This window comes from Heliconius melpomene, chromosome 13 (assembly GCF_056956725.1).
Source record: "Heliconius melpomene rosina isolate 202511_hmr_F chromosome 13, ASM5695672v1, whole genome shotgun sequence".
Lineage (NCBI taxonomy): Eukaryota > Metazoa > Arthropoda > Insecta > Lepidoptera > Nymphalidae > Heliconius > Heliconius melpomene.
Genome location: NC_140401.1, coordinates 4,201,799 through 4,228,036, shown reverse-complemented (window position 1 = coordinate 4,228,036; position 26,238 = coordinate 4,201,799). Strand labels below are relative to the sequence as shown.

The following is a 26,238-nucleotide window of genomic DNA, read 5'->3' as shown; positions in this document are numbered from 1 at the left end:
CGATTTTAAACTTACAATAAAATACGGCCTAATCTTTTAAATATAAATTGAAAGAAATATTATTTTTTTCTTGGTTTTAAGTTTCATCATATATTATTTTTATAAATCCATACAGAGTACGGTGAAGCTTAGTTAGATTTAGTTTTATGGCAACACAAGATTGCGCGCGCTGCTAAAGCGGAAGTTTTGTTTATCAATCAAGCGGAGCAGTATGAAACATAGCGATCTTGGACTTCGGTGCTGTTTGTTACTTGAAAACGCAAAAAATAGTCGTTACAAATTTTAATAGACAAATATCTTTATATTTACATACAACGTGACTTAAAATTATAGTTGAGTGAAAGTTAAACTAGTCGGCTATTATTTTTATTTGAAGTTTATATTACTGGTAAGTATTTTTTTTGTAATAATAAGTAACTTAACATTGATAACAATTGAAATGACTAACAATAATTTAATTTATATTTTATACATGAAAAGGAGGATTGTAGATTTCCAAAGAATTTGTTATCGTAATTCTGTTATAATAATTTCTTTATTTATTATAATAATTTAAAATAATAGTTTCGTTTTAAATGTTTTTATATTTGATAAAATTATTAACGTTTGTTATTATATAATTAAATTTTGCGATTCATATCTCCTTATTTAGATAAAGGTTTGGAAAAAATTGTAAATTGTTTTTTTTTTACACTTTTCGTAATTTTAATAGTGTAAGCCCATTAAATTATTGCAAAACAAAGATCCTCATGGTTAATATATGAGAATGTATTTTGTATCGATAACCTATCATAATTATTAAGTAGGAGCAATTTTTTAATATGGAGTTATATAAAAATTTATATCAGTTGCACAAATTAAAGTAGTTTTTTATATGCTCCAAATTAAAAAATATTCTTAAGATAAAATATGTTTGTTATAACTACATATTTTTATAATAAAGGATAGTATACTGTCTCTTGTGGATTCCAATCTCTACGAACATATTTACGAATTATAAAGCAATTATTGAAATAGTTAACTTACTTAATTATTTTCACGCATTAGGTAAGTAATATAATTAATTAAATATGCGTATGAACCGATTTGTCTTATTCATAAATTATATTTATTACACGAAACGTCAATCAAAATATACAGCCGTGTGTCACGAATCCTTTGTAAACATGCAATTGAAACAAGAAACTAATTTAGATAACAAATATGTATGAATCAATGGAATTCTTCAATGTTCAATTACAGTATGATTGTGCAACTCCTTAGTTTACGACGACCGTCCAATCATATTAAAGTATTTATTGTTTAACGATTTGCGGATTAGTTCTCTTGTTATTGTTTTGCTTTAATATTGAGATATTTTTTATTGCTTAAAATAATTTGATTACCTATAAGACCAGTAAGAGTAACATACGAGTATGGTCACCAGGTTCTTTGGACATAAATTTGCAAAGTAATTTAAAGTATTATAATAGACAACATTGTAATAGATCATAGGGCATTTGATGCTCCCCATGAATATCTCTAGAGGCCCTGCCACTTTTTTTCCTAGAAGGGATCTTCTAATAAAAAGTAAAACGGTATTGAACGGACGGTAAAGACGGAGCCATCACAATATTTCATAAATCATAACATAGGTATCTATAAAAAAAGTAACAAACACAGAAAGAACATTTCTGTTAATATAATAATATCGAACATCCTTAGCGTAACCTGAGCCTAAGCGTCTTTAAAGGTCGAGTGGGATAAAACTTGCCTGCTCATAATCCAAGAAATATCATAAGCCGGTTAAAGCATTTCTGGCCCATATCTAAGGTTCAGTTTACCTGCGCAGTGGAACAGGTAATCCTGTTAGGTGGCCGTGACACGTTGCCCGGCTTCTGCGTGAACCATTCGAGTCAGTGTGGTTCGGTGCGCATACGTGCTCGCGATGTGCGACGAGAGAACTCGTAAAACAGCACCTGCTATAAAAGAGAAGCTCGCCATCTATGAAAACGGTATACATATCAAGCAAAACAAATATTCACATTAAAGTCAATTTTTTTTTCAAAATAAGTATTTTTTAATCGTCAAATTTACCACCAGTTCGCTAAAGTTAATGCCTCAGACTTGAGAAGAACCGGTGCTGGAAAGTCAGCGGAACTTATTTCCAATAATTTACAATATCATATCTGACAATCCGGATCTGGTCAGGCCTCGTATTTGGTCAGTCTTCATTTTACGATCGAAAGTGTCCTAGCGTTTATAATTATGGCAATGCATATTCAAAAGGACGCGTTTCACCATGGCTAGTTGTCATTTAGTGCACGTGCTATTAATGCAAGCTAAACAAAAGAAGGTAGATCAGGTGCTTTCACACCTCGTGGGTATGTCATTCGATCCCTATGACATACTGCATCTGTGTCATGATACTGATTGTTGCAGCCATCACGCTAACAAGTGGGCATTCACTTTTTTTTAGTTTTGCAATTATTCTTATGAGCAACTGAAATCAAGAACAATGTATCTTAACAAGGCTTATGTGTAATTTGTTTACAACATCGTTTTTCGCCACCGCAATTGACTTTCTTGAACGACACTATTCTACTACCTATATAATAAATATAACAATTCTTGACAATAAGGCTAATATATTTTGGTTTAAATATTATTGCATATTTTTGTTTATTTTAGCATTAGAGTATACGTAGGTTACGTCTTATATGCAGGTATGGTGAACTTTGTCGGCGAGTTCTCATTAGCTTTGTCGGTTAGATGATGCGCTGTTCTCAAGTCACGTACGTTCAGGCGATTAGTCTCGTCCCTCACCGTTCACACCGATAGAGAACAAACTAGCATTCATTAACATTATCAGCTCCTTTTATATATAGAGGTCTCACATTTCTCGGTAAAACAGATCTATTGTAAAATTATTGGTCAATATTACATTTTAAAAAAAACGTATCAAACTTAGCAGGATCGATTGAGTTGATTCACATGGGTATCCTACATTTTCAGCAGAGTAGAAAGAACGTAGTGTTACAACACTCGGTTTTCTACTTGTCGCCCAATTTGCAAGACATTGCGTGGAAATGAAAATCATTCATCCTCCGGGTGGAACTTGAAACCACAATCGTCACCACGTCTCGCCACTACGGTAAACATTTCTTTTGCTATCTATACATCTTAAAACGTTTCAATTAAATACATTAATTGGACGTGACTAAGTTATCCATAGCCCTATCTAATACCAATTAAATAGAAGTTACTTCATCCGAAGTTTCATAGGCAAACATTAACTTTGTGAATTCATGTAACTCATTCGTTCACTTTCGCCGTAGGGCTTCTATTTAAAACACATAACACATGTTTGCAATTTTCACATCGCCCACTTACATATATTACCGTGTGTGTATGTATTACAATGTTGTAATATCTACGGAACTATTTGACCGCGGTCCATACTCCATATACATATGCGAGACAACAGTTACTCTTTGCGCGTTGCATGTCAAACGTCAAACACTGCATTACGTATGCACCTCGTACTTGTTGTAAGGCAAATGCTGTGCGTAGTTCATGGAAGGGATAAAACGACCTGGGTGGGTTTTTTTTATATCTGTGCTGTTTTTAGGGACTATTCGCTAGACTTAATTGAAATGTTCCTGTCGAAATTCAATTGTCAAAATGGATTCATCAATAAATAAGATATAATATAGTTACAGTTTAATGGGGAAGTATTGTATTTTCTTAATAATTATGTCATAGGCATGATATATTAAGACACTATTAGTTCTATTAAATGATATATTGTTATTTAATGATATATGCGGAAATAACCCGGTTTACATAAGTGATAGGTATAATATGGTGAAAATAATTTCATTCAGTTTGTATTTACCGATAGCTCCTATTTTATTAAAATATTAAAAATATATTAATTTTATATTTTACTTACATAAAGTGTACGTAAATATTTCTCGGCAAGAAAATCAATGTAAAGTTGATGATATATATTTTCAAGCTAACTTCAATTAAAAATATATTTAAAAAAAAGCTATATAAATAGGTATATCGAATGTTATAATTTTTGAATCAATATACTTTTTAAGAGCTCTCGTATATAATAAAACATAATATCCGCGACCAGCTTCATAAGAAAGTGTTGGTATTGTCGTGGTTACGACACGGCTATTACGCGTTTGTTGTAATTCCTTACGAGAGCGGAGCTAACCTGCTATCCGAGATAATCACCTTAGAGCTGAAACCTGTTTATTTTATTTGTCGGTAAAGTTTACCTGTTGCTTGGACATGTTTCTAATTTTTATTACTAATTAGATCTAAAGATAAGCTTACTTTCTAGGCTTTTAGTTAAAATGTGAAATAAGATAGTAGATGACTCCCAGTAGTTACATAAGAAAGTTATTAAGAATGAAAGAAATATGTAGTGGGCTAAATTCTTTATAAAAAAAGGAACCTGAGTTTAAATAATTCCAGTGATATATGACTTAGAATTGAAAACTATTTAATATTCATCATCAACAAGCCGCAACTTTATGAAATGTATATGTAGTAGTACTCTAAGATAAAAAAATCTAACAAATAATGCAATGTTAGAATGGAGAGACTATTTAGAGAAGAATAAAAGAATGTGTAATGCATTCGAAAAGGAGATTTCCTATATAATGATCGTTATATAAACGCTATTAGAAGATTAGGTACCGATATACAATTACTCGACACACCTTTTAGGCACGATAAAATAATAGTTTCCGTGATCGCAATATGTGCCACATAGGTGGAAAAGGAATCTACTGATGTCTCAGGGACTATTGGTTGAAATTAAAATGATTTTTTATAGATTAGTCCATTCATTCATTAAGGCTATATTACACGAGGTTAACCGTTAATCGCTCCGATACTCCGAAATTATATATAAAAAATGTTTTTAAGCTTTGAAAATTTAACAAAATAATATAGCTAATATTTTATTTCTTTTATTATCGTTGTATCTCATTTTCGAGTATTAAAAAAAACCTTGTCTTATGAATGTATGCGATTTATTAGGTGAGTACATTTTGTGCCTAATAAGGCTCCCTACGCAAGTATCATTTTGACAGAGGGCTTGGCATCACGAAAGCTCTTAAGCACGGATTTTTGGCGGCTGACATCACTTAAGTTTTAAAACATCCTGTAGTGTTACATCCTCAAGTGGAACCGTGAAATCAATGATGAATAACCGTCGAGAATTTATAATTGTTCCGTCTTTTATTAATTTCTGTTGATATAAGATACAACTTTCTTACTAATTGCTTTGGCCATTTTATTACGTTATGCAAAATTAGTATTTTGCAATTACTTTATTTTGTAATCTATTACACAATTATATATAGACATAGTTTAGGCGGGCGGCAAGTAGGGCGAATGGCGAAAAGCTTCGTCTGCGTCAAGGGTTCAACGCCCCAAGAACCCTGCCCGTGAACGTGGCGAGGGATGTTTCCAGTTGTTATCGATATTGTTTTATTTGCTAAGTGGCGGGTGACTCGAATTTTTAGATTTAGATGAAATACTTTTTTTTATCATTGATATAAATTAGTTAATTTATTTAAAAAAGTGAAAGAAATTGTAATACAGCGTCACGTTTTATTTCTCGCATTGTATACAGTTTGGTGTCAATACTATTCTCCGCTTTCTCCCCATATTTGAGATTTTGCCGCGATTTGTCTTATCAGAGCGGAGAAGATTATTGATAAATAATTGTATTTTATGAATTAATACTACTAACCGCTCGCGAGAATGATAACAATTATCATTTTCGCGAGTAGTCATAAAATTCACGAGAACTAAATCTTGTTTCATGTTGATTTCATTTAGGTAGTCATAAATAAAAAAAAACAATTTAATATTTTTGCAGTTTAGTAAGGATATATGCCGCATATAACCTGGAGGTCAGGTTGCTTTTTTAACCGACTTCTGTAAGAAACGAGGTTATCAATTTGACTGTATTTTTTGCGTTTATATTGATCTAAAAAAAGACAAATATGTAAGCAGAAATTTGTTTGTATTTCTAATTTCTGTTTCTTTTTATCGAAGTAAGTAACGCAGCACTTCGTTTTCCTTGTGAAAAATCTTATAAACAGCATAGAGTACTTGAAGTCTCGTACGAGTGCATCTTATGAATAACTTTACTTATGTTCTTTTAAAATTGCTTATTATTACTATTTAAGAAAATAGCACAATTTTAATAAGTAAAAATATATAGTTTTACGCTAAATCTCGAATACAGCATGGGAACCTAGTGAAAACACACTCCGTTCCCTACATTTCGCCCAATTTTCGAGTCTTGTTGTCAGAACTATATATTTTAAGATTATTATTTAACTCCAAATGTCAAATCAATAATAATCTTAACCTCCTACTTATTCCCAAAAGCTTATTTAACAAATACGAATCCTTATGTAAAGATAATAAAATTCATTACGTAGTTTAATAGAAGAAAGTAGAAACTGACTTGACGAAGGCAAACAAAAAAAAATCTCGTTTTAATATATGTACTTCGAGATTATTTAAAACATTTTGCCGAGGCCGTCGTGGCGCAGCGGCACAAGGGTGTGACTGTAACGCGACGGTAGTGGGTTCGATCCTCACTCGAGGAAGTGAAATATTTATTTACGTTTATATTTCCATTTCTTCTCGAGGCAAAGCGCGGCGTTAAGTTCTGCCACTCAACACGCAATGCCTCCAGAATTCGGCAGAAAGTGGGGAACGGAGTGTCTTAACACTGGGTTCCCTTTGCCTATCCTGCTGTGTGCGGGATACAGCGTGAATCTGACTTCTGTATACATATATAAATATAAAAGATTCAACATCATTCAACGCTAGCTGGCGTAGGTTTCTTTGATGGCTATAAATTATGCGTTGAGCTTCGATATTGCATTTCATTGCAACATTCATTAAGGCACTCGCTGCATAAACATGCATCTAGGTTACTGGATAAGCTACGCTGCAATAATTCACCATATTTAGATACGACTGGCTTTACCTACAGGTAGATTCAGCAGTTTTAAATACCTTAACATGCATTACTTAGTAGTATTAGATATGTACATTTATATAATATAATTATTATTTACTATATTATATTTATGTATTTTCCGCACATAGCAGGGTAGGCAGGAGGAACCTGGGACACTCGGTTCCTCACTTTCCATCGAATTCTGAAGTGGTGGAATTAACGCCGCGTTTTGCCTCGTTACCAGAGCTAGGAAATGAAAATATTAAATATTTCATTCCTCGAGTGAGAATCAAACCCACAGCCTCTCGCGTTTGCAATCACACACTTGGTTCCCTGCCCCATGACCTCTTGTAATAAATTGATGATCAATAATAAATTTGGGCTATAAAACGTATTGTCCAGTATTTTACTTCTTCAGCTTATCGAAACATAGTTCGAGTAGGTACATTTCTTCCACTTCAAAGCGTAACGCGTTTACTCATTACGCCCCATATGCGTTTCTTTGTTTACAAATACGGAGGTGTTATAGTGATTTAAAACTATGCTTAACATACACCTAGTTAAGGTGTATTTTTATTTATATATTTTTTAATTTATATATAAAATATACTTAGTTAACGTATTTTTTCTGATCAGCGTATTAAGTGTGTCGAGGTGATATTATTTTTAACATTAACGGCGTTGAGCGCATTTATGAGTTATATGAATTATGAATTGAATGAGCCCTAATCAGTTAAGCTGCTTCTATCAGTGACATGACACATTTCTGATATCGATAGATACTTAAATATGATTTCTTTTATTTGTTTTATAGTTGATTTAGAATTAGTGCTATTCCTTTATGGTAAGATGAGAGTTTGTTCACAATTTTTTTGTGGGAGAGACTTATATTTCTGGCTCATTTTATACAAAATGAGTGCATACGCCCGCAAATTTCATACTTTTATAAGTAACATTCCTCGCTCATTTGTAGTCTTGAAATTGGTGCGCCATTATTGGTGGCAAAATCGACGCGAGCTTGGCTGGTCTTTTAAATATGTAGGTAGGGAGGTCGCCGGATTATCTCGCACATATAATAGTACTAGCGGCCCGCCCACGGTTTCGCCTGCGTGAACTACTTTATTATTAGTTTCTGTCTCCATGAGTACCTACGTCCTATAAGTGACGTCCATGCAAAATTTGAGACTCCTAGCATTTGTAGTAACGAAGTTTCATACAAATTTTCAACCCCTTAGAAGTCGAATATTGCAAATTCCCGTCTTAGCGAGCACCTACGTCCTATAAATAACTCCTATGCAAAATTTGAGATTCCTAGCACTTGTAGTTTCTGAGATTTCGTGATGAGTGAGTGACCTTTCGATTTTTATATATATAGATAGATAAGATCTACCCCTACTTCTGCAAAAAGTTTAATTTATAAGTCCTAAATCCTAATATAGATAAGCAAGTCGACTATCTACACCGACCACGTCCCCTAAATCGCTTTCAACCCTTCACTATTCGCACCCTATCCGTTTCTAACCCGACTATCATTGTCTGTCACTTTATATGTTACTCTACATAACAAATTGTTACAAATTCTTTTAATTTGTTTACATTATTAGCTATATGCTATATTATTTCTAAATAATATAATTCTCACAATTCTTACCACATGTGCTATCTAAATCCTCAAAGTATCTACAGTGACCCAGAATTTGTTTAGGATCAATTAAAACAATGGAGTTCTATTAGTTTCATTAGAATGATTAAGCTCTTGCCTGCTTGTGACAACTTCTTGAGGTTCGACCTATCATTCTTATTTAACCTCGACCTTTAAGTCACACACAGAATTCACTATTAATGCTGTAACTGTCATCAACTTTAATAGCTACTCATATACGCCCGCATTAGGAAGTGGCTTGTTGACAGAATCGTAGTTTGATCTGAGGGGATTTAGTGATTGCGTGACGTCATCACCTTTGAAGGCGTACTAAATAATTTTTAGGTACAGTATTTTTAATTTACTGTAGTTCTCCTATAATGACCACTTCCATTATTGTAATAAAGTCTAAATTTATACACACGTAGACGCTATTAGACAAAGCTCTTAAGTGCTACTTTAATATGCTCCCCATATCTTAGAAATTTATTAGCTGTAAACTCACGACTCGACTACTACGTTTTACTTTCAAGAATTTTTCTAGACAATATTTCTTAACGACGTATTTCTATCGACACATAAAACTAATGCTTTATTGTTTAAGATTTATGCCCGTTTCATCATGATTACCCGAACCGTACACCATATTCAGGAATTCCCATTAATGACGCAATGCAAAATGTGGAACGATTGAAGCTTAAAAGAAGGCTGGCCCACTTCTGCTTTGTTCCAGTTCTCATAGTTTTTCTTGGTGTTGCGTGCACCAACTCGTTAAAATCCGATAGCAATTACTGAAACATATTCACACTTACATAGGTTTAATTGTTTATTGTAATAATTAATATATAAATTAATCAATATTATATATAAGTGGGCTCGCTTAGTTCGTCAACTCCCACTCGTAAATAGTAAATATATAAAATTCTTTAATCAAAAATATTGTTTTCTTTTTATTAACAGTAAGACACAAACGACAGTGCGACAAATATACATACTTATTTTAAAATTACAGGCCAAACTTTATTCATAATAGAAAACAAATGATTGTGATACTAGCATGATATAACATGTATTTATAGTTAACTTCAAAAAAATAATAAGTACAATCATAATAAACTTAGAAAAATAGATAAAAATAATGGTTTAACCTCAGTAGGCAAGTTTGCAATCCATCAATGTATCGGATATCCTTACCACATTAATTTATCTGTAGGCAGGGATCACCCTGTCCGCGATGGCACTGATTCGATTAATCAACTTAAGTAGTTTTATGATAGACTAGCGGACCCGTACGCGGCTACGCCTGCTTGAAATATAAGAATATAATTTCTATAGAAATATAATTTCAATCTAGATGAAATGCTAAAAGTGAATATTATATTTATTTTCATAAGGATGAATATCAAAATGACGCGGTAACGAACGCGGTCGCGTAGCGACGACGGTTGTTATTAACATGGCAGAATAAATTGCATGTCAAATTAGAAAGTATTTTAACTTATTAGTATGTATGTGTAATGTAATATTATATAGCCTATAGCACTTCTGAAGAATGCAGCTTTCATACAAAACAAAAACATAGTAAATCGATCCAGTAGATCCAGAGATCTTAGCGTTCAAACAAACAAACAAACAAACAAACAAACAAACTCTTCCGCTTTATTATATTAGTATAGATCAGGCGATAATATTATTTACATATTTATTTTCCATTAAAACGTCATTACAGTGTCATTAAATGCAAAATCTTAAGCAGAAAGTATACAGAATTTAATGATGACAAGTAGAGAACCTTTTTTTATAGTGAGTTTTAAATTAGCTTACAGTTTATAGTAAATTTGTATATCTTATAATTACAACTTCTTTTGCTTCTTTATTGTAGCGAGTGGTGCTTTTTTCATATGTAGTATAAATATATTATGTACATATTTGCTTTTATTTATTTTCTACTTACGAGGCTTAGATAGGCTGTAAAGAACATCTCTCATACCACCTCAGTAATAAAGATGGAGGAAAAACATGAAGCAATTTTTTTTGCAGAAACTGAATAGGCACAGTTTTTCATACGTCAGGTGACACTTGAAAGCTAGGAAATATGAAAAATCTTGAAGGAACGTATACAAAATAATATCATGAGGAGTTTTTTAACAATAGCATTTAACATAATTGTAGTTTCTTTGTAATAATTTAATTTTATTGTAAATAGGCTTTCTATTCTATTTTTTATAATAATAGTTGGTCTGTCGCATGTCGATAACAAGATTGACGGCGTGGCCTTTAGACGTGTTGTGACGTCAATTGTTTCAGCAAATGAGCAGTGGTGCGACCTTGCTGAAGCGATACATTGGATGGGGTTCTAAAAATAGTGAAAGGTCAGGGGTCGCGCCGCTGCGATTCATCAATGGATGGAAATTGTATAATGTCAATGTTTAATATAGATTTTTTTTATTTGTCGAGATTAAGTTCTTTTGGTATAACTTTACTTTAAAAATATTTCTCTCGTACAAAATGTTTGTGTACCAGTAGGTCCAAGCCATAGCTTAGGTGTGACTATACGATAGATTGTTCGAACTTATTTACAAAGAATATATATAAACGAATCTTATTAAATATATCTTTTTCGCTTATTATGTATTCCACCACTGAATCTTTTTTAGAGAGTGATGTGGTTTTACATTTTACACAATGAATTTATTATGTATGCATTTCATGAATATGGCTATTATACATAGGTTTGTATAAAGTCATAGCATACCTTCAAAGTGGAAAACGGAGCAAGTAGGTTTTCTAGTAAATGATAAAGTAAACTTCGACAAATGATGTTCCGTTAAAGCTTATACGTTAATATCAATATTGAAAATATTTTTTGTTTTCAAACGGAAAAATTTATAAGAAAATAAAATAGGCAAATTCTAATTTAAAATTATTATATGAAAACAAAATTTAATGCATACTTTACTCAAATTTCTTTTTTTGCACATATATGTAGGTATATGTAGTAAATACCCCAGAAAGACCTTGATAGAGACTTCTCTGGCACCTGCTCGCGACGACCTTCACCGAAGACTGGTTCAATAAGCGCGCCCTATAGCAACGTAAATATCCTTTGAAGGGCACTCCTTTTAGACTTTTACAGATGAAATTTATATATTATTTATGGTGTACTACACAGCTGCCCATCAACGATGTCTGTCTACACCATGTACATTACTATTCTATTTGTTTTCAATAATAAATTGGTATTGAAAAATAATAATTTTAAATGTTGAATATAACAATTGTTATTATCTAATAAGAATTATTAATTTAATAAAAAATATTAATTAATTATCTGTTTAAAATAAAATACATAATACAAATATTTTAAGTAATTACAACTACATCCATCACACAAGTTAACTTATCGTATATTTTGTCATGTAAACGTCCGTTCGTTCCGACAACTCAATACATAGCCGGTAGCATTTGTTTCCCGTATTGCAATTCATATACTCGTAGGTACCTAAGGCCCGTGCTAATATTACAAGATCGCCGTAATTTCACACTTTAATGAACCGTTTGTTATGATTTGCGGGGTGAAAGTGGTAGCTAAAATATAATGCATGAAACGTTTATAGGTACTTATATAAAGCATGTTAAATGATATATGCTTTATATGTAACTGTATGTTTATTGATATTATAAACGATATGTCTGGTCCGATGGTTGTGAGTTCAATCTTCACACTACAATCGTGCAGCTTATAGTAATTACATAAATTAATTAAAGCTATTTTTCCTACATTATGAAAATCGTACAATATAATTTTAATTATAGCTTTTCTTTCCTTTCTTTTATTTTGTTAAACAAAAACGTTCGGTCAAGTATTCAATTTAAACTTTAACTTGAATATTTTACGATGATTGTATAACAGAAAGTAACAATTTTTACCGAACGATAAACTTTAACTCTCTTTTGGTAAGTGTTTTTTAAAAGTAAATAACTAGTAGTTTCATTTGTTTAAAGCGCAGGAAACGAGGTCATGGTACGCCATAATGAACCAGGAGCTCGTGGTTAAATATTATTTGAGTTGCAATATGAGTTCAGTTACCCTCCGAACATATTTCTAGTATAGCACCGCTTTATTTTTATGGTAAAGCAAAAACCGTATTTTAATTATGTTTTCAACGAGAAATATGAAATATAGATAAAAAATCGTACATTCATACTCTTTAGTGCTTACCTCAGATGAAATACATGTTGACTATTCAAAACTGAATACAATTAGGTAGTTGTTGCGAAATGAATGCGTTAAAATATCAAAAGTTTAAAGTTAAACAGTGTTTTTTAGGGAAAATTCATATTAGCAAAATTCAGTGTACTCATCAATTTTTTTTCCATGTATTTCGTTGCTGTAATCGATGTTCAATTTTATTATTTTTTCTTAAATTTATAACTTGCAATTTCGGAAAGAGCATTCCGTAAAAAAGCATTTTATATTTCAGTTCTTAGTAAAGCTGCCTGTATCCAGTATATAGCAGGTTACGGGAACCTAGCACTAAGAAATTCCGATCCCGTTAAGACACTTCTTTTCCCCACTTTCCGTCGAATTTTCGAGGAATTGCATGATGAGTGACAGAACTCAACGCCTTGGTACCAGAGCGAGGAAATGAAAATATTAATAATTTCATTCCCCCGAACGGGGATGGAACCCGCAGCCATCGCTTGTAGCCCTGCGCCACGACTGTCTCAAGGTACTTACATAAAAGCAGAGCAAGCATAAATATTAATGTCAACATTATTTATTATAACCATCGCTAACTGCAACGTATCTATACTATCAGATTGCCCGACGATTACGTAGCAATATACATAATGGCGAGACTGTGATAAAGTCAAATGTATACCGTAAATTAATTATTTACCGACCAGACAGACGTAACTTTTTTATCAATAAATAAATTTATTTCTAACATCTGCTTATGTTTATTGTAATTCAGAAATTAGTCTATTTTTTATTATTGTTATTAAAATACCCAAATGATCCTTGACTTGAACGAATATTTAAAATTTATTTCGTTTGTTATTTTTTTATAAAATAAATGTAAAATATACGCTAACATTTGTTTTACAGTAAATCTTCAATTACCTACTGAATTTACTAAAAAGAAATAAAATATTTGACCCCTAAATGCATTATTAATATATTAACCCAATTAAAAATAAAAGAGCTATAAATATTTATTAGCATTATAATTGATTTATTAATTAGATTAATTACAATGACGGATTAATTAAAAATCTATAACATGCAACTGGAATGTGGTAACTGGCGAAACAAATCCTAATGATGATGATATCATCGCTGATTCACAAGGTTCTTTTTATAACGTAATCGTTTGTTTTACACTTAAGGTATCTGAGGATACTAAAATTCTAGCAACACATAAATTAAGTAATTTTTTTATCTGCTGTCCTTGACCTTTTTTAATATATATACAAGTTAATTTTTATATTATGTTAATAATATCCTAATGTTTAATTATTTAAAAGAAACTTTTATATAATAAATCTGTATTACATACAGAATTGGAACCATTATAATGCTATTTAATAAAGAATTGTGAATGAATTTTAGAATGATAATTCTTAATTACATTTGTGCAACGCTATTCCGTGAATCGAATAATTAACAATAGATATAGCAGTTAATTTTATTATATACAAATTAAATGTTAACATTAATCGTGTCAAGGTGATTTATTCTTAATAAGTAAAACATTTATATTTCTTTTATTTTTTGGCAGCTCTGGCAGTGGGTACATTGAACGAGTGTGGTAGCGTGGGCATTGGTCCCACGCTGTCCGAAACAAGACTGGGAGCCGTGGAGATGGTGCAAGAGGGGGAGGGCGTCGGCGATGGACTCATCGCCCCCCGCCGCCTGCCCAACCCTTGTTTAGAGAACCCCGTACGAATGGATTTGCATAGAGAACTAATGTTCAATCAGAAAATGTAAGTATTCAATGACATAATTTTAATATATGGACCGTTTATTTTGAAAGTGGTGTAAGTCCATTTTTGAGAAAAATGAGATATCACGTAATTCATGTTTAATTTAATGTAATGTTTTTATATATAACTAGTCCGTGTTTAATTTCGCAAAAAAAAACAATTTTTTGAACAACTGAAAATCGGTCGGTATATGAAATTGCATAATCATCGACATACTAACCTTTAATTTTCTCGAAACAAAAGAAAATGGACTTACACCACTTTCAAAATAAACGGTCCATATGTAGATGAGAAGTTGACACTCCGTCAGTATGTTGCTTTGAAATAATATGATATACACTTATGACATACATATGTATATGTCACGTTCATTATTATTTCTTACATAATTGTATATAATATAATTACCTAAGCGTATTATGTTTAGTACGAAAAAAAGTCGTAATGCTATTATATGCTTAAAAATACTTATTGATTTGAAAATATGTGCTATTTGCAAATATGTAATATATTAACACCGATAAATATGGTACATGTATAAATATCGTGTCTGTTTATTTCGTTATAATTAAAAATCAAAAACAGTAAAGTATACATAGATTAATATAAAGCAGTAGCCATTTGCAGGCCTGAAATGTTAAGTGTACCTTCAGCCTGACGTTGGCGTCTTTGTCCATTGTAAAGCCCTTGTGAAAGCACTTTGTGCCTCTTCAAAAGATTCTTCTAAGATCGCAAGGTGACACGGGCGTGTTATATCTTTTCTTGAAGAAGGAAACCCTGCTTCCGTAACCGTTCTTGATGAAAATGTGCGAGTGTGAGATGTATTATGTAATAAGTATACTTTAAGAAATAACCGTAAACCAAGTTATTATACTTATATAATTTATTGCTCTAATAAAGAAATTTTATTATAGTAACAATTTAAAACTATTAGCTCAATCGTAGCTGTGTAATTTATCATATAAATAAAAATATATTTCGTAAATATAAGTCATTACGCAATTAAATACTATTCTAGTAGGAAAAACAAAAACATTTTATAATAGAGGAAAGTAATGCTGGTGTAATAGTAAATACTATTATTATCTAAACAAAGGGATTAAGATAATTACGTAGCGTAAGCGCTAATGAGATATGTCAACATGTGCTGGGTGCTGGGTGCTGGGTTTTGTGATTATCTAAGGAATTTTTTTATTGCCAACATAGCGCCACTATTATGAACAAAAACAGTAAACTGTGAGCTCTTTTTTCATTACAGTTTTTAATCTTCCATCACTTCGTTTTTATTCCGAGTTCTTGTTTTTTTTTTATATTAAAACTCTATTGTAAATGGCTATTTTTAATTATTTATTGAGTTGTTTGCTTTTAACTACCTAGGACACGTTGGAAATTACTGAAACGTACACGTTTTATAAATGTTTTGTATATAAAATAGTTCTTTGTGTTTTTATCTCTACATACCTGTTATTGTAGGATAAATGCATTTTTGCTTGTACCGATTCGATTCGCAAATAACTCAACTAAAAAAAAGTTTTTGCTAACGCATTCCTGGGATCCTGCCCAGCCGCAGGTGCACGACATCCTGTCTTCGTCCGAACTCGTACTGCACATCTGCTTCTTTCATATTGTTATTAATGATGAACTATTTCTAAACATTTTTGATAGATGTAGATAGATATAGAATACGGATAATACAGTCTCTCTCCATTTTATATAAATAATATAATTTTTTAGAACTCTTTAATATAAGTTTTTGGGAACTCTTCTAGAATTTCTCACGGGACGTCAAATTCCGCCACCCACCACCCAATGTCTTCGGTAAGAAAAATACAGTGTGAAATGATTTATCACAATGTTCATTTTACTGACCTTGCTACGTATTGTAGGTATTATTTACAAGTGTCTTACATATAATAACGCCATAATAATACGCTATACTCGTACCTATTCTTCAAGGTACAATGAAAAAAATATAAAAAATATCAACTACACGTTGTTTTCCGCACACAGCAGAGTAGACAGAAGAAACCTAGTGTTAAGACACTTCGTTTTCCACTTTCCGCCGAATTTTGGGAACATTGGCGGAGTGGCGGAGTTCAACACAGCAAAAATATTATCAGGCTATTTCAATGCAGAAATTACCAAACTATACGGTTTATTACTCACCTGTTGATTCAGTCCATTTCCCAGTCATTTGTGATTGTCGGGACCTCCTCGTCAGTTATTTCCGCATTGCCTGTCGACGCGACGGAAGGAAGCAATTCCAGATGCCAACTGGGGCGCTAACAGTGAATATGTCACTGTTAGCATTTCTTTGTGAAACATACAATAATCTGTGGTGTTATGAATTCAGTTACTATATTTTCTTTACTTATTTTATAATTTTGAACTGGAACTTACTTGGCTTTACTTATTATTCATTATTATCCGACTACGGCGAAGCAAAAAAGAGGGTTATCATTTTGATTTTAAATAATAATACTGTTTAAAATTCAAAGATAAGTTTAAATTAACTATTAAATAGCTGCTCTAAGTATCTGTGCAGCTACTTTAAAATACGATTTATGTAATACCTAGGCCTAAATTAAACTAAGTCTAAATTAGCTAAAGATATAGAAAAGCGTAAAATCAAATGAACGATCGGCATTTCCTTATTGAAAACATCGCAAGCAAATAAGTATGCGAGTGCCAGACGTATTTACGATAGCAATACCAGTTTTGCGCTCCGGTACATACGCTGTACGCCTTCTAGATTTAGTTAGCGATATATGTTTCAGATGGCCTAAATTGTGTATCTTCAAATAGAAGCTGTTTTAATGTAAACTGTGACGCTCGGTGAAGTCGCCAGCAATTAACTGAAATTGAATGTTGATGAAGCTGGTAATGGCGTGGAAATTTCATTTCAGGACTCGACGAGCTCATAATTTCCAAATATAAACGTTGCATCTTTTTTTTCATTTTCCGTCAGTGTTAGGTAATGAAATAAATTTCATGTTTATGATTTCATAAAATCAATTTCGTTAGTCGATAGCTACAAAGTACAAACCAAACGGGATATGTAAGTAGTAAGAATGGAAATCCGAACGTGCTACAAAAATAAACACGTGTTATTTGCTATTTGGCATTGACGCTTTTAGTAATCCTTTTGGGAGGTATTGAATCATAGCAATCGCTTAAGAAATATGATATAAGTGTGTTGAAATATAGGAATGAGTTTAATTTACTTATGAATCAACTTTGAATATATGTGTTATATTATTGAGATAACTTAACACTAAGTTCCCTCTGCCCTGTACCCTGCTGTGTGCGAGATACAGCGTGAAGATATTCATTTATTTATTTTATTATTTAATGTTATACGTTTACAAGAAAATCAAATATTTAATATCAATATCATGTAATTTATATTATTTAAAGTATATTTAGTCTACCAAATTCAACAAATGTTCATCCATCCTCCCTAACGCTCCAGATGGCCAACAATGCAACGATTGACGTCATAAAACTAATAGTTCACACATGCAGGTAGTACGCGTGGGAATGCTATGAAGGAAGCTGCATCTCATGCAGTTTTTTTATTTAGCTATAAGTTTATTATCATTGATTTAATACAGAATGGTCATTCAATCAATTGTTGTTTTTATCTCGTATAACGACAATTATAAATTGTAATGTTTTATTAACTAATATTTTTTTATGGAGAATATATTAGAAAGTTTCACATGTGTTTAAAGTAAGCATGACATAAATTAAATATCTTAAAAGGCAGCAGTACAGGTAGTACAAGTAGCTAATCTTTATAAATTATTTGAATATTTTGTTATTCAAATATGATAATGGTAATGCAAAATAACAAAACTAACGCCATTATATTTTAAGGCAACATAAGACAATAGTCAACCACTTCTAATATTTATCAGGCAGGGTTTACAGGTACATGAAGATGTTTTTTTTTAAATATAGGTATTTGCCACAAGAGCGATATATCGTAGGACAACAGTTATCTTTCAACCTTGAAATCAAATTTTTGATAAACTTAAACAAAGATTTTTTATAAGATAAAATCGATATTATTGCTATAAATATACTTTCAGTTACATTTAAGGTAAATTCTAAAATAGAATGAAAAGAGGAATGTGATAAACGAAGTGCTGTCACTTAGTTTTCTCAAGATATTCTTTATAAAATAAGACAAATAAATAAAATAAAAAACTTAGTAACAGACAAAACAACATTAATATGTTATATATTTTTAACAAATAATTGTATAAACTAAACATGGACACCGAAAATATCATCTATATGTATGTACTCGTATATGCATTACAAATAAGATAGTCTTTGTAATAATTTGATATGAAAAAAAAGCGGTCATATAATCGCGCGAGTGTAATGACATTCTTGTCGTTGAAGTCGACATTGCCTTATATGGTAGCGAAAATGAGTGCGATAAGATTATAAGCAACAAATACTCTGTTATCATTTTTGTCGGGTTGTAATCTCTATTTTATTACGACATAGTAACGCGTGCTCGTTTTGTGAACTACGCACATATCTATGTATAATTTGAATGATGGTCAGGAGACTTAGACATTTATTTAGGGCTAAATATTTTTTTTTATTTTCCATATCAATATAGTCAAAAATATTTTTAAAGTAGTGGCTTAGTTAAAAATTAAATATCCTTAAAAATATAATATTTTTTGCTTACATTTACATTAGTATATAAAAATTATAATAATGTAGGGATTAATTAGGTTAAGCGTTTAACCGTTTGCATTAACTAATAAAAAGTATATTTTTTTCCAGAGGCAAAAATGTTCTCAATCAAAAGAGTGAACTACAAAAAGCACTTTCGAAACACAAAGAGAAGCAGCTCATGAATCAAATAAAGGAGCACAAGGAAACGCCAGGCAAGTTAATATTTAAATACATTTGCTAGTAGAAATAATATTAATTTAATACATTAAATAAATATTATTTTTCTATTTTCACGCTGTATTTCGCACATAGCAAGGTAGGCAGAAGGTACCTGGGAACTTAGTGTTAAGGCTTAAAACTCTCCGTATCCCTCCGCCATTACGGTCGCGTTAATTTCTTTAAAAATATAAGAAATTTAAAATCATCTCACGTTAAGAGATGTAGGTATGATTAATCATTAAGTTTTAGATGGCGTAACATGACGTGGTAATGTCAAAACGTAACTGTTAACCTCTGGCATTGCGTTTCATAATGGCTAAGGCTTCGTCGCAAGAATTGCTCAAACATTGTGAATTTTGTAATTATTTTTATATATCATACACAGAGGCTGTTAAAGCTACGCAAAATTAACAAATTTTTACGAAATATTTTCTATAGCAGAGCTGTAATAAATCCAAAATAGAGAGAATAGAGAGGGAAATTTAAAAAAATATGTGGTAATTATATGGACAAAGAAACTTATTTTGACGTACATACTAGATATAACGTATCTCATTCCATTTTTATTTTGTATTCATTCTGAGTCTCGTGAATAATTTATTTCAATATGGGATATTTAATAGGAATGACCGAGTTTTGCTGATGCTTTATCCTCTCACCCATATTCCGATATGTGCTAAATATTCTTTATTCTGTGCTTCAATGCTTTTATCAATATGACATGTATATTTTAACATATTTATATAAATAGTGTGTTATTTTATTTAATTAAAAGAAATATATAAACTAAAAAGGAACATTAAATTCAGGCACCGCACAAAATTTCTAGAAGAAAAAATAAATCACAACTAATCAATACCTATTTTTCTGAACATTTACGGGAAAAACAGTAATTTATATGTTTTAAATTTAAAGCATTTATCATTAAAGTTTAATCTTTTATAATTTAATATTAGTCATTATTTTTAAACGGCTTTGCGTCTCTGAATGGCTCAATATTTCACATAACACATAATTTTTTTTCTTCATATTTGGCGGCCACTCTGTCCGGTTCAGTGCAGGTGCATCGGGCGTTAACCCCTTCAATCATTATATTAGGGTTGCCGCTCGTGGCCGTTCGTTAAATTCCATATGCCTTACACCGTTTAGTTGGAAGGGTAGAAAAGTGCTTAAATATACAGGTATATTTAAATACTTTATATAGGTTTTAAATTTATTTAATGCACTAAAAATGCTATAAAGATATAAAATGTAAATGCAGAATAAAATTGTTTTAAGGAAGTGAATAGCGTGAATGTCACAGATTAACAAATCAACAGTTTTTTTAGCATTATGCTATATCCCGCGCGCACAGCTGGGTAGGCAAAGGGAAAAAGAAAGAGTGGCGGAACCCAACCTCGCGCTTTGCGGCCACACCAGATCGAAGGAAATGGGAATAATAAACATTTCATTTCCTTAAGTGGTGATCGAACCCACAACCTATCGCCTTTACAGTCACACTTTGTGCCCCTGCGCCACGACTGGCCTCAACCGTCTTTCACATTAATCTCGATAACCCTAGCATATGTATCTTTTGCGATCACATTTAATCCAATTGAACTCATTGAAATCTTGTTAAAAGAGCGCTCTGTTATTTCATTACCGAGAACGTCATCATTCATCTTCTTACAAAAGTAATATTTAAATACTTTTAAATGACTTCTAAACCATTAACTTAAATGTTTTAAAATTAGTCAAGAAAATATGCACTTATTTTAAGTGTAAGAAGAAATGTAAATGGTATAAATAAAAAAAGCTAGAAAATTATTAATGTCTCTAATTGGCTCCGGTCCTGGATGTCAATGACCAAGGTTGGAAGAAAGTGAATTGCTAACTTGTTCTACTCTTTCTATTGGCGGATTACCAGGGATATTAGCGCGGATAACTAATAAATTGCTTCAAAAGCTAATCCAACTACACAATTTACTTGACGTATAATTTAATTTAAAATATACTTCTATTGTGTATTATTATGTTATTTTCAAATGAGAAACAGTTGATTGTATGTAGGTATACTACAGACGATAGTACGGTCAACAAGTAGTGGCCACTTTGAAGTTAGGTTTTTAAACTTAACTAAGAAAATAATCAAAAATAATAAAAATCCTAAGATCAAATCTGCGCAGCCATCCACAGCTAACTTCAGGGCCACGACTTGTATGTACGAACTGTACGTTTGTGCTGTAGTTTTATGTAGGTGGTCGGATTTTAAATTTTATTATGTACCTTAATTTATTAAAAAATGTAAAGTCATAATGATATTTTTATACGTTAATACACCTATCTTTAAAAAAGATAAGAGTATATAATTCTTGAGGAGTTTTTCGTACGTTTAAAATGTACGGAAAGGTAAAGTAGGTAGCTACAGTGAATTGTTCAGAGCTTGACCCAAACCTGTTATTTTTTTGCATGTTACATAGGTGTTGCTTTAAATACATTTAAATATACCTTTTTTTAACAAACGTGGGAAAATATATTTTATTTAAGATATTTAATATCATTTTATTATTCTACAAAGTTTATTTTCAAGGTTTTTGAGTAGATATGATAATTATAAAACCGGTGTCGATGTACCTGAGTGATAACTTAATGATCTTCTAAATAGGTTAGGCAATACCAGTTTTACAAATGATAATTATTATTTAAAAAAACCATTAACTTACACAGTATTTAAGTTAACGCTTATACTCACCTTTTTAGCAACAAATAAGTATTTAATTAAAAATTTATACCATAATAAATATTTTTATATTAATTAGTCTATTGGTATTACATATAAAGTATTTCAAAACGTTGGTACAATTCCCAATGTACTATGAACTATTAATAGAAATTAGAATGTCTCATTATTTATTTGAGTCCTTAATAGCCACAGCGACACATCGTCTAAATGTAAAAGCGTTGGGTTCGATTCCTAATCGAAAGATGGATCATTTTCCTTTTTCTCGCTCGTGTACCAAGAAAAACAGCAGCATTGAGTTCGAAATATTCGAAAATAAGGCGTTGCGTGCTCAAAGCGGTGTCTTCTGCCTACACTGCTATAAGTATACGGGATACACCATGATGCTTAATAATGATTCTGCTATTATTTACAGAACTAGAAAGGGCAATAGCAGAACGAGCGCGGCGCCTCGAACAGGCAGAGCAAGGCTCGGAGGAAATAGAGGCAGGGACAAATCCTACGTTACAAGAGGTCCGCGCCCGATTAAGACACGCGGCACCCGCGGCCTCAGCGCATTAAGTATCGTTTAACTTTTGAAATTTTATCATTAAAAACCGATTTATATTTTCCTAATATCATATTAAAGTAGATATTTGATGTAGAAAATAATTACTTATTGAAATATTATAAATATCATATTCTTGTTGTTATCTTTAGAGTTTGTTAACGAAAATTTCAGGTTTGTATGATTCCTGCGATTATTTATTATATACGTGTTTTACGGTATGAATTCGGTTTTTATTGATAAGAGCAAAATACAAAATCAATCAACTATCGATAGTCGATAATCACAAATGTATTGTCGTTTTGAAATTATTTGCTTCATATCAGTTTAAAATACATTTCGCAAATGAAAATCCAAGTTAGGTTTTAACCTTAAAATAAATATTGTATGTGATGAGCGTGGGAACGATAAAGTAGAAAAACAATAAAAATTATAATCGTTGAAATTCTAAATCATTTCTGATTCAAATGATTCTAGAGTCAACTATTTAAAGTTATCTCGAAGCTCGAAGTAAAATAGATTGTTACTAACGCCATCTATTGTGATATCCTAGACGTTGGTCATATTTTCATAAGTCATAACAGATGTCGCTAATATTACGGTACACCAGAATGCTATTGCCCACTGACAGATTGTCCGATTAAAAATATATATAATTTGTTAACGTTTTTTAAGTTCGCTTATAAATCTCTAGATGGTTCTGTGATTATTTTATAGTGTAATTATAAAATATTTTTTGTTTGCTGATTTTTATAATGGCTTCTTAAGGATTTACTTATGTACAATTTAAACGATTTTACTATATTTTTCATTCATCATGATTATGCATGAATGTGACAAAATTAAAATTTGAGTTTTATGTTGTCGATAAAGCATATTATGTTAGATTTTGAATCTTTATAATTTGAGCAGAAAGTAACTAAGTTTGCACTTTTTAATGACTTATTTTCTTAATATTATACTACTACTTATTATACTACTTTAATAAAAAAAAATTTTTGTAACTTGCACATATTTATTTATTTTTATAATAATGCATTTAAAATCGTTAAGTGGGCAATAGCTATATGGTAAACACAATTTGGTACGATCACTTGAACGAAATGATAAGCTGATTTTTTTGCAGTCTAATTGGCGATAGTTAGTGATAGAGGGCGCTTTGAACGCAAAGCTTGTACGGTTCGTGAGGCTTAAGCTGAGCTGTGCTTTTGTGTGAATGATAAAAGTAAAACCAGGAAACACTTAATAAAAAAGGATAATTATTTCAAGTCAATAAAAAAAATATATGAATTCTTCTACGCCGGACAATACATCTTTACAATTTTTAGTCTCGTCTGATATGTCGTTAGATTTAATAATAAATTAAGAACAGTGTTGTGTCCATTTTTTACTGCTTGGTCATATACACTGTAAAAAAAAAAAAATTTTTTTTTATACATTGTTCTATTCTTATATAGTGCCAACTTTATCTTTTACTTTTAATAAATCGAACAAGAGCTAAGAGGTGTAGGCCGATTGTAAAACAGAAGTATAAGCAGGTTTAGGCCAATTAAGTGTCGTTACAGATAAACTATGTATATATGAACACACACAAGTGCAAAGCTCAGCTTAGACCTCGCGGACTGTAATTATTTGATTAATTATAATTTGTGTATAGTTAGATAGGAATTTGGTGTTTATTGTTTGTCATTGAAGCTAAGTCACTAAAAGTGTCACAAAAATATAATTTTTATATTGATGATTTTATTGTGTATGGTAGTTTATAATTGTATATTATTGTTTAAAGTTTTGGTATATTTCTTTTACGTATTAATTGTATTTATTTTGTATGTGTTCGTTACCGTCTCTAATTTGATGCCCATAAAAGTATCAATATATTCTTATAAGTCCAATATTGAAAATACTAGAATATAAAGAATTTTAGATTGACATATTTTTGTCTGTACTATTTTATAATACCGTTTCTTTAAGAATCCATTGATATTTTTATGATTAAGGTGTCTCGATTTTATTCATTTATACTGATAACATAATTTATTTAAATAAACCATTGACTGAGGAATGGACTGCGTGAGCTATAAACGTAAGGGTATCGTTGTCTTCAAGAATAAAAACATATTTTTCTAAACTTTTTAAAGTTACACTAACATTTTTCATCATCGAAATCGTAAGTTTACTATTCTTGTAACGCACCTTTATCATTCTGTAGATTTGTCTGTCACTAAAATAGGTATCATCGTACATTTCTTAGAAACTAACTTTATATCAATAATTACTTATAGAAGTAGTTAGATGTTGAAAGTTGCATTATGGCTTAGGTTTAGAGGTAAGTAAAGTTTATTATATTACGTATTTACTACAAAAGTAGAGTTCTTATGAAAACTAGCGGATTTACGTACATACATACAGAATTATTCCCATTTAAATTTTAAATGTTTACTCCCATATAGCTGTCCAGTTGATAATTTTTATCAAAGTGTTCATGAAAGTGATAGAAATGAAAGATATTTTTGTATTTTTATGTAAAACCTATAGAGCCTATTTGTCTAAAAATGTCTAATAGTAAGTAGTTCCCATGAAAAGCAATAAATTTTCATACAGAGTTGCTGGCATTTGTATTTTATATGCATAATATGATATTTAAATTTTCTTAGATATTTCTATTTATATTAAATAGTTTAATATATTAGTATAATTTGTTATTTCTTACTTTAAATCACGTTTTCTTGTATTTTGAGCAATAATGGTAAACTTTGACTGCAACTTCTGTATGGATATTAATTATATATCTTATGAATATTTATAACATTACAGAATCTCTAATACAATTGCAACTTAAAATACAATTTCTTTCTAGTCTATTACCTCTAATTAAATGAGTGTCTTTGAAGTGAATTCATCAATCCTTAAAACCAACACATATTTTATAAAGCGAACTCTTTCGATTTATTTAATATAGTAAAAGAGAAAATATAGGACAACTAAAGAACTTTAATTTTTTCAAAAAAAATGTTCTCCAATGTGCCTATAGATTATTGTTGATTATTTTCAAAAAAATGTATGTATATAAGAGTCATGTATAGGATGATGAGTCTCACTAAAACAAACAACCACTCGTTATTTGTTTCACTTCCGATCAAACATGTCTTCTTTTTATCGTTTATTTTGTTATATTAATATGACTTAGTACAAACAAAATGTCTTCTAAATGAAGAATAGCTTCGGCTTAAAAGCTGTGTGTCGTGGCCATTTTAAGTTTGATATTGTGACTAATCTAGTGTTAAGTGATTTAATTCTTCATAAAGTTTACAAAAATGTATCAAAGTTTGATAATTTACATAGAACAATAAAAGTGTTTTAGCATTCGAGTGTTTTGCATTTACCACTTTCCTCATTTTCTATAATATAAACCTTATATTTAATTTTTA

At 31.0% G+C, this 26,238-nt stretch overlaps 1 protein-coding gene across 2 annotated transcripts; it reads left to right on the top strand.

Annotated features, from left to right (window-relative positions):
• The first annotated feature begins 195 nt into the window (after positions 1-195).
• On the top strand, positions 196-26,173 carry LOC146532574 (protein FAM107B). 2 transcript variants are annotated; one of them, XM_085196218.1, is made up of 4 exons: positions 196-388; positions 14,420-14,624; positions 19,434-19,537; positions 22,679-26,173. In XM_085196218.1, exons 2-4 carry the CDS (start codon positions 14,503-14,505, stop codon positions 22,822-22,824), a joined length of 372 nt encoding a protein of 123 aa, XP_085052344.1. In that variant the 5' UTR covers positions 196-388; positions 14,420-14,502; the 3' UTR covers positions 22,825-26,173. The 2 variants fall into 2 exon arrangements, with proteins under 2 accessions (XP_085052344.1, XP_085052342.1); XM_085196216.1 differs by lacking the exon at positions 196-388 and adding an exon at positions 1,844-1,994.
• Positions 26,174-26,238: the final 65 nt, after the last annotated feature.